General features: G+C 52.0%; 1 protein-coding gene across 4 annotated transcripts in view; it reads left to right on the forward strand.

Moving 5' to 3' along the window:
* Window positions 1-8,002, forward strand: part of ARHGEF37 (Rho guanine nucleotide exchange factor 37) — a 74,738-nt gene extending 66,736 nt beyond the window's left edge. For all 4 annotated transcript variants that reach the window (XM_079915725.1, XM_079915726.1, XM_079915727.1 and 1 more), the window contains exons 11-13: window positions 1,602-1,797; window positions 3,339-3,496; window positions 6,204-8,002. In XM_079915725.1, the coding sequence (XP_079771851.1) occupies window positions 1,602-1,797; window positions 3,339-3,496; window positions 6,204-6,413 (564 nt within the window). In that variant the 3' untranslated portion in view covers window positions 6,414-8,002. The remainder of the gene's footprint in view (window positions 1-1,601; window positions 1,798-3,338; window positions 3,497-6,203) is intronic.
* Window positions 8,003-8,771: the final 769 nt, after the last annotated feature.

An 8,771-nucleotide genomic window follows, 5' to 3' on the forward strand; every position in this document is an offset into this window, starting at 1 on the left:
CAGCTATCCCCGCTTCCTCGCCCACCCTGAGATGCCCCAGCAGAGGACTCATCAGGGCTGCCGCATGGGCTCTGCAGCTTGGGGAGAGGAAGGGTGCAGAAAATCAAGAAGAGAGCAGCCACTCAGATGAGTAATGGAAACTTCTATCTTTTTCTACTTAAGACAAAATAACATTTTTCTTATTGGAAAAGCAATCCATGCTGATTGCAGAAAAAAAAAAAAGAAGATACAGAAAAAATAAATGGGAACATCATAGTCCTAGTGTGTTGGTAGGAAGAGAGGAGACCCCCCCCAGCCCCACCCTCCCCGCCTTCTCTCACCCACCCCTGCAACATGCACACACCCTCCTATAAATTCTTGACTTATTTGGCTATGCGTACAGAACCCAGAGGAGTGAGGTGGCCACCCAGGACAGGAGAGTCCCAGTGAGATCTTTACAGGCCTCCCGGTCCCTCCAGGGAGCACTGCTGTTCTCTGCACAGGTAGGGGCAGAGACTTGAGAAAGAAGGCAAACGTTTGCTACTCCATACTCCTGTTAACACCACCATTCTGAAAAAGAGCTACCCTGTCTCTACACTTCCATTTGAGGGCCTGTTTAGAAACCTGGAGTTCTCCTGGTTCTTGATCCTGATTCAGGAACCTATTGGAGGTAGGGGTAATGGCAGAGTCCATGCCCAAATGTCCCTGAAGGGCACCTCTGCCTACCTGCCTACACCCAGCACCTCTCCACCTGGAAATAATCATATAGACTATGATGAATATATATCTATCCATATATATCTAGCGAGAGAGAATATATAATAAATCTATATCCAACATTTTAAATTTCTTCTTTGTTTTACAAAAAGGGGACAATCGCCTGAGTCCCTTCTTGTTGATACTTTTGCTGGAAACAGTGAATGAAAAAACAAAGGCAGTGCCAGGAGATTTTTAGATGCTCTGAAAATGCACTGAATCATTCTCTTCAACTAGATGGCAATTTCCATCGGGGAAAAACTGTTTCTGCTATGCCATTCACAAGGCTTACCATGCCTTGTACATGGTAGGGGGCTCAATAAATACTTGTGGACTCAAAATGCATGGAATAAAAAACCACATTTTCTTTGTTCACACATGTGTCTACATATGCTGGCCCTGTGCTAGCTGTTTAAGATGCCAGGCGAGTAAGGCCTGGTGCCCACATGAAGCTCATAGTTTTGCTCATTGGGGTTAAAAGACATGTGTAAGGCATTTTCCTGTGGGACAGCTTAGCTTGATGCTATGGGCAGAATTGAGGCCCCAGTCCTGGAGTTCTGTAATGGAGAGACTCAGAAACTGCCTTCGGAGTTTAGAAAACCCAAGAAATTTAGACCAGAGAAGGATTTTAGAAGTTAAGTTAGAAGTTTCTTCTGAAATGCCTTTGGATACTAAGAGCATGTGTTTCTCATCTGATCCAGCCATCTATTAGTGAGGAGACGGTTGCCCCGACTGGGATGGACCGATGGGCAGCAGAGGTGGGCTTGGCCCAGGACTCCTAGCTGTCAGAACGTGGGCCAACATTGGCGCCAGCTTTAACACTCCAGCTCCAACACCTGTGCCTGTCTCTGTCCTTTCTCTCCCAGCCACTCCTTCCAGGGGCTGAACACCAGGTGCAGGCTCTCCTGAGTAGGTATGGCCCAGGAAAGCTGTACCAGGTGACAAGCAACATCAGCGGGTCTGGGACTCTGGACCTGACTTTGCCTCGGGGCCACGTCGTAGCCCTCCTTCAGGACAAGGACACCAAAGGCAACAGCAGCCGATGGCTGGTGGACACTGGAGGTATGTGGGACTTCATGGGCACTTCCCCGCCCTTTGGGAAAACTGTCCAACAGGAGCCAGTGGGGAGACATAGGCACTCTTGTGGGCAGGGGTCCAAATCCAGGATGGGAATGAACATAGGTGAACATGGAGGGCATGGGGTACAGCTGGCTTAGTGTGGTGCATGATATGCCAAAAAGAGAAATTCACTCTTACATTACAATATCCATTATCAAGCACCTACTGTGTGCTGGGTGCTGTGTAAGGAAGACAAAGATCTGCCTTGGGGACCTCACAGATCATTTGTGTAGACAGAGTTGTGTGGCGAGAACTCAGCATCACTTTGAAGGAATGGAGAAGGGATGGAGATACGCAGAGAAGTGACGTTTAGATCCTGACTGTGTAGACAGAAGTCTGACATCCAGAACAAGGGAGGTGTTATCCTGTTCCCTCTGCGCTGGTCATGACCCTGGTGTGCTGCTCAGATGTAGGGGCCCCGGGAGGGAGCAGGGCAGGAGGCAAGGAGCACCATGAACCCAGGAGGAGAAGGCCCACCAGAGTGTCTTCCACAGAGGGGCATGTGACCCACAAGATGAGGGTTACACAGGATTATTGGGAGGGGATCTGCCGACAGTTTTTCCCCCTTCAGACATTTTATTTTAATTCAGTATTTTAATGTGTATTAGAAAAAATATAACTAGTACAGAAACCCATGATTTTATTCATTATTATATAGTACAACACTAAGTTTTAAAAAGTGAGTTTATTAAAAAAAATTAAGGTGGTACAAATCTGGCAAGAATCATGAAAGGGTAAAATCCTAACTCAAGTTGAAAAACAGCTGAATGGGGATTAAAACAAGGTCCTTGGGGTCAAGAGGACCGGGTTTGGGCCCCAACTCTGCACTGTACTAACTGCATGACCCCGGAGGAGTTATGGAGCCTCTCTGAGCTCGGTTGGCTCAGCCATACAATGGAGATAACAATATGGACCTCAAGAGTTGATGGAAAGACTAGGTGATCAGATGCTGGTTCTGGCACCAAGCAAGCTCTCAGGAGGTGATGGCCATTCACAGTGACAGCGACCAGAGCACCACTGGAGTAGCTGTTACACGAGAAAGAATTGGGGGCACTTGGAGAAGAGAAAGGGAATTTCTGCCTCCTGGGAAAGGCAGTCCTGCGGTGAGGAAGTGGCCTTGCTTGGAAAGGAGACCAGTGGTGCCAGCACCAGGAAAATAGTCTTCATACCAGTCCGAGGAAGAACTGTTTTTTTTTTTCCCGAGGAAGAACTTTTTATCTCTGCCAGAGCTGTTCCAAATGGAGTGGGCTGCCTCCGTGGGGAATGAGCTCGCTGTCACTGGGATGAACAAGCAGAAGCTAGAAAGAGTGAGTGCGGGGTGGGGGGCAGTTTGTGAGGTTCCGTGATAACCTTTTGAGGTCCATTTTAGTGTGAAGAAGCTGTATTGGAGATATTCACATCTGTGAATGGTGGTGACTTCCTCTACCTCTGAAAGGGATGGGCAGTGTGATCCACAGCCAGATAACGTTCTGTGTGTCCTGCAGGACATCGAGGGTACGTGCCAGCTGGGAAACTGGAGCTGTACCACGTGGTCCCCCGTGAGGAGGAGCTCAGAGGGCAGGCGAGGCCTCACAGGGACTCCCAACGTCAGACACCAGAGCCCACCTTGGCCTCTGTCCCTTCTGTCCCAGCAGTGACCCAGGTGAGCCTGGAAGAGGGCGGGTGGGTTCACATCCCCATGGCCATCTGGAGTGGGGCTTTGATTTTCCTCCTGTCCAGAGGGACTACCACCCTGTGAGGCCAGGGCCTCGGTCAGTGGCCACACCAGTGTCCTGGCCAGGGTGGGACCTGGAGAAAGGAGCCTCTTGTCCTTGCCACATCAAGAGCAGGGAGTTAGTCCCTCGCTCCCCATTAGCAGAGCACGTGGGATTATTTCGTTCATTCGTTTGTTCATGCATTTGTTCATTTATTCAGTATTCACCAGGCACTGTGCTAAATAAGAGATGCAGTGATGAGCAGAAGTCAACCTTGGCCCTTGCCTTCCTCAAATTTATAATCTGGGAGGTGGGGAAAACAGCAATTAATAAAATAATCATATAAATAATCACAGTTCTATTAGTGCTAAGTGCCAGAGCCTTAGGTGTGGGAGAGGTTCAGGGAAGGTCTTTCTGAGAAGAATCACGCTTTTGCTCAGATTTGAAGGGTGGTTAGGAAGTAATTGGATAAAGGGTTGTGGATGGGAAGAGCTTCCCAGAAAGCATGCCCAGCGAATGCAAAGGCCCAGCGCCGGGGAGGACAGGGTGAGTGAGGAACTGAGTGGAGCCAGTGGGGCTGGGACGGTGAGAGCGGTGGGCTGGAGAGGTGGGTGGGGCTAGCCAGCCGGGCCTGTGGCCTTGGTGAGGGTGTTGGCTTTCCTTTAAAAGCCATGGGAGGAGGGCTTCCCTGGTGGCGCAGTGGTTGAGAGTCCGCCTGCCGATGCAGGGGACACGGGTTCGTGCCCACATGCCACGGAGCAGCTAGGCCCGTGAGCCATGGCCGCTGAGCCTGCGCTCCGGAGCCTGTGCTCCGCAACGGGAGAGGCCACAACAGGGAGAGGCCCGCGTACCGGAAAAAAAAAAAAAAAGCCATGGGAAACTTGTACATGCATGTTCGTTGCAGCGTTATTCATAACAGCCCCAAAGTGGAAACAACCCATGTCCATCAACTGATGAAGGAATAAACAAAATGTGGCACATCCACACAATCAAATATTATTTAGCCACAAGAAAGAATGAAGTGCCGACACATGCTACCACATGTAGCTCGATAGAGAAGGCCATGTAATGTATGATTCTCTATACGAAATGTCCTGGATAGACAATTGCATAGAGACAGAAAGTAGATCAGTGGTTGGCAGAGGCTGGGGGCAGGGGGAATGGGAAGTGACTGCTAAGTGGTCTAGGGTCTCTTTCTGAGATGATGAAGATGTTCTGGAATTAGATAATGGTGATGGTGGCATAACCTTGTGAACATGTTAAAAACTACTTTATTGTACACTTTGAAAGGGTGAATGTATGCATGTGAATTATATCTCAAAACAAAAAGTGTTGGGAAGGCTTTTCAGGGCAGAAGCTTAGTGGGGTCGCTGTGAGGGCTGATTGAGGTAGTTAGCTGGCTGGCATATGTGAGCCTCAGTAAATGGAGGCTGCACTCACAGTTATAAAGGAGGAGCTTCACAGGTGATGGATGAACAACAGAAAGGACCCAGGCTGAGGGGTGGGAGCCCAGAGGCTTGCAGTGAAGAGCCAGGGGATGCCGCAGGCCAGGGTGGCTGAGGGAGCCTGGAGTGGGCTGCAGGAGGGCTGCATAGAAGCCTGCGGAAGCTGTGATGTACAGCTGTGGCACATGCTGGGAGGGCTCTCAGGCCAGTGCCGGGAGCCTTAGCTAGAAGTGGTACACCAGGGCTGCCTCCTGTTGGACATACCCACCCATCAGCAAAGAACCCACAGGGATCCCACCAGAGAGCCTCGCCACCCAACTCAATCCCAGTGGCCGCCAGTGTGAGTAGTGTCCCGGAACACCCGCCCAGGGGCTCATGTGGTGAGCTCAGCTGTCCATCTGCCCAGACACAGCAGCCGCTTCGTCTTTGGTCGTGGGGCTGCTCAATGGGACTCACGTGGGGTCATCCCAGTTCCCCCTTGCCCCTGATTGTTCCTGAGCCTTGGCACACAGTAATAAAAGTCATGGTAAAAATAGCGAAAGCAGCCTGCATTTGTTGAGCCCTTACTATGTACCAGGCACAGGCATCCATTCATTAAATTCCCACAATTACCTGGAGGGAAGGATATCATTACTTCCATTTCACAGATGATGAGAATGAGGCCCAGGGAGGTGAAATATCAGCCTAACAAATGCCCTCTCCTCCAATTTTTTTTTTTTGCCTTTCAACAAAGTCACCTAACCTCCTTCCTGTCTCTGCTCCAAGCTGGGAAACTGGCCTGGGCAGATGACAGCCTTTGATCTGAGGAGGGTTGTGGGGAAGGGATGCTGCATCCCCTGCTCGGTGAGATGGCAGCAGTGGACTGAGAGCACCCATTCTGAGGTCAGACAGGCCAGCTTCACTCCTCTGTGATTTTGAATAAGTTCCTTGACTTCTCTGAGTCTCAATTTCCTTATCTGAAAAATGGGGCAAACAGAATTAGAGAATTGTGAAAATCAAAACCAGACAAAGAGCCTGCCACATAGTAGCTATTAGTGGGCGTAGCGGAAGTAGCTGATGGCTTTGGACAAAGGATGTATTTGGGAGGCAATGACTGCTCGGCGATGGGGACTGAGTCGGGTGGGAGGGAAGAGGATAAACAGCTTCTCTAGGTCAGGTTTGTCTGTCCTCCCACCCTGACCATTTCTGTGTCGCTCCCCGTGTGTTTCAGGTGGTGGCAGTGTACCCCTTTGTGGCCAGAAGCAGCCATGAAGTGAGTCTGCAGGCAGGCCAGCAGGTGACTGTCCTGGAGGCCCAGGACAAGAAGGGGAACCCAGAATGGAGCCTTGTGGAAGTGAACGGACAGAGGGGCTATGTGCCTTCCAGCTTCCTGGCCAGGGCCCCAGGTCCAGCTCTGTGGGGCTGGAGTCTGCCCTCTTAGGGTGCCCTCCTTGGAGCCCATGTTCCAAGAGGCTTAGAGGCTGTGACCCTGGGAGGGAAAAGAAGCAAAGAGAAGGTGGGGGTGGATGGGGAAATCAGGCCAGGGTGGGGTGAAGGGCACCCAGAAGGCAGCCAGAAGAGGTAGGTGGGCCTTGCAGAGTGCCTGGCGTGGATGAACATGAAAGGAAGGCTCCAACCAGGACGGCTCATTATGTCTGCATGAAGAGGGCGTTCCAACCTGAGTCACAACACCTGGGATGGCAGGTCACAGCTGATTGGCCAGGACTTGCTTATGGCCAATCTTACCTGTGCTCCGTCTGGTCCTGCCCATGGGAGTGGGTCCCCCAGGTGAGCTTTACCTGTGCGCTGTGTGGTTGCATGGAGGCACACTGGAGAGTCCAGAACCGCCTGACCTAGAAGTTCACTTCCTTCCTGTGGTATAAAGAGATACAACAGCCGACCAGTCAGCTTTTATTTCTCCACACTGGGAGCTGAGTTATCTTGGGCAATGAACCCCTGGGAGCCCTCTCTAGCAGGGGAATGAGGGCTTTTCGGGGCAGTGGAGAGGTTCCCAGGAGACTTTTGGTTGGGCCAGGGAGTAGGTGTGAGCAAGTCATGATTCTGGAATGTGTTAAGGCAAATGCAGAGGCTGCTCCAGGGAAGAGGGGATTTTTGAGGGTGTGTTAGGTGGGGTGTGTGAGGCTGTTAGCAGCAGTTGTACACTGCTGCTGTGTTCTCTGGATTAGGAGACAGAGGGGTATGCAAGTCATAGAGGAAACTATGTTAAGCAGGTAACTAAAGGCCTGGTGGGTGGGTAATGACTTGGTTTCCTGTTTCTGGAAGAAGGGGAGCCAGTGGAACCCCCAGTGGTTTCAGGAGGCTGCTGAGGGCTTGGAGGCAACAGTGGAGGTGATGTCAGTTGGCTGTGGCCCCTCAGACATAGGACACAACCTCAGTTTTCCCATCTATAAAGACCTAACTCATAGGCTTGTGGTGAGAATGACATGATGCTAAGGATGTGGAAGCTCCTTGCAAGTCATGAAGTGTGATATAAATGTAAATTGCAGGATGTCTAGGAAGTGGTCTCAGGATGGCCCCAGCCATTGGCTGGCCGCTCGCCATGCCCATGGCCATGATGGACATTATTAATCACTGCGGCATCCTTTCCCATAAACCCAGGATCCCTCCCAACGCTGCAATCTAGGTAACCAAACTCTTGAACTTGGTGAGATCAAACTTACTGTCATCCCTTTCTAGAACTTAGAAATTGAAGCCCCTCAAAACAGTTCCTGTTCAAGGAAGACTGACCGCTGGGGCGAATTTGGGTGCAGCCGCTATTGGATCATCATCTCTAGGTTGTAACTTGGGGCTCACATAAATTCCAAGATTCAGAGGAGAGGGAAAAGGTGATCCATTGTAACTTTTAAAACAAATCACAGATCGTTTAAAAATATATTACAGAGAGGGCAGAGTCAAGATGGTGTACTAGGAGGACGCGGAATTCGCGTCTCCTCACAACTAGGGCACCTACCGGGCACCAGTGGGCGACCACGGACATCTAAGGGGATGGGAGGAACCTACAGTGACCGGGTAGGACGTGGGGCATGGGGGGAGTGAAGGGGGAGGAGAAGTGGAGGCTGGAGGGGACTGGTGCCCCTGAGGGGCAGCTGGGGGAGGGGAAGGGATCCCATGCCCAAAGAGGGAAATTGGGGAACCATTGGGAGGGCAGAGGATCAAAAGAGAGCATGGCCAGGTTTCCCCTACCCACTTAGGCCCCCAGGAACCTGCTGAGATTCTGGGCCTGATCCTCTGCCCACCGAGGACCCCTCCAGCCACGTGGGTCCTGAGGGAGTGGGAGAGAGGAAAGGGGGAGAAAAAGGCCGAACCTCCAGGACCAGCACCCCTGAGGGGTGGCTGAGGGAGGGGAGGAGTTCCTACACCCAGCGGGACCCACCCATGGTTAGGGGTCCAGCGGCGACGGGGGAGACCCTGGGGGGGATGGTGGGGTAGGGGCGCGAAGGAACGGAAGGGAACGTGGTCAGTTGGAGCCCTGTTGGGCTCCTGGGCCTAATCCTCTGCCCTTGGAGCCTCCCTCCTGCCGTGCAAAGCCTGAGCCCTGGCCCTACAACCCACCCAGGGCCCTGCCTCTACACTCAGAGACCCTGTCCAACGCGCTGGGCCTAAACCCCACCCACACACCCTCACTCAGGGCCCTACCCCCAAACTCCGGAACTCCACATTCCAGAGGGCCCCCTTTCCACGTGCTGCCTCTCCCCTCTGCGCAGGTCCTAAGCAGAGGCCCCGCCCCATGCTTGAACGTCTCCCCCCTACCTGCCTAGGTCCCACCCCACCCTAAACC

Source organism: Stenella coeruleoalba, assembly GCF_951394435.1.
Source record: "Stenella coeruleoalba genome assembly, chromosome: 3".
Taxonomy (NCBI): Eukaryota; Metazoa; Chordata; class Mammalia; order Artiodactyla; family Delphinidae; genus Stenella; species Stenella coeruleoalba.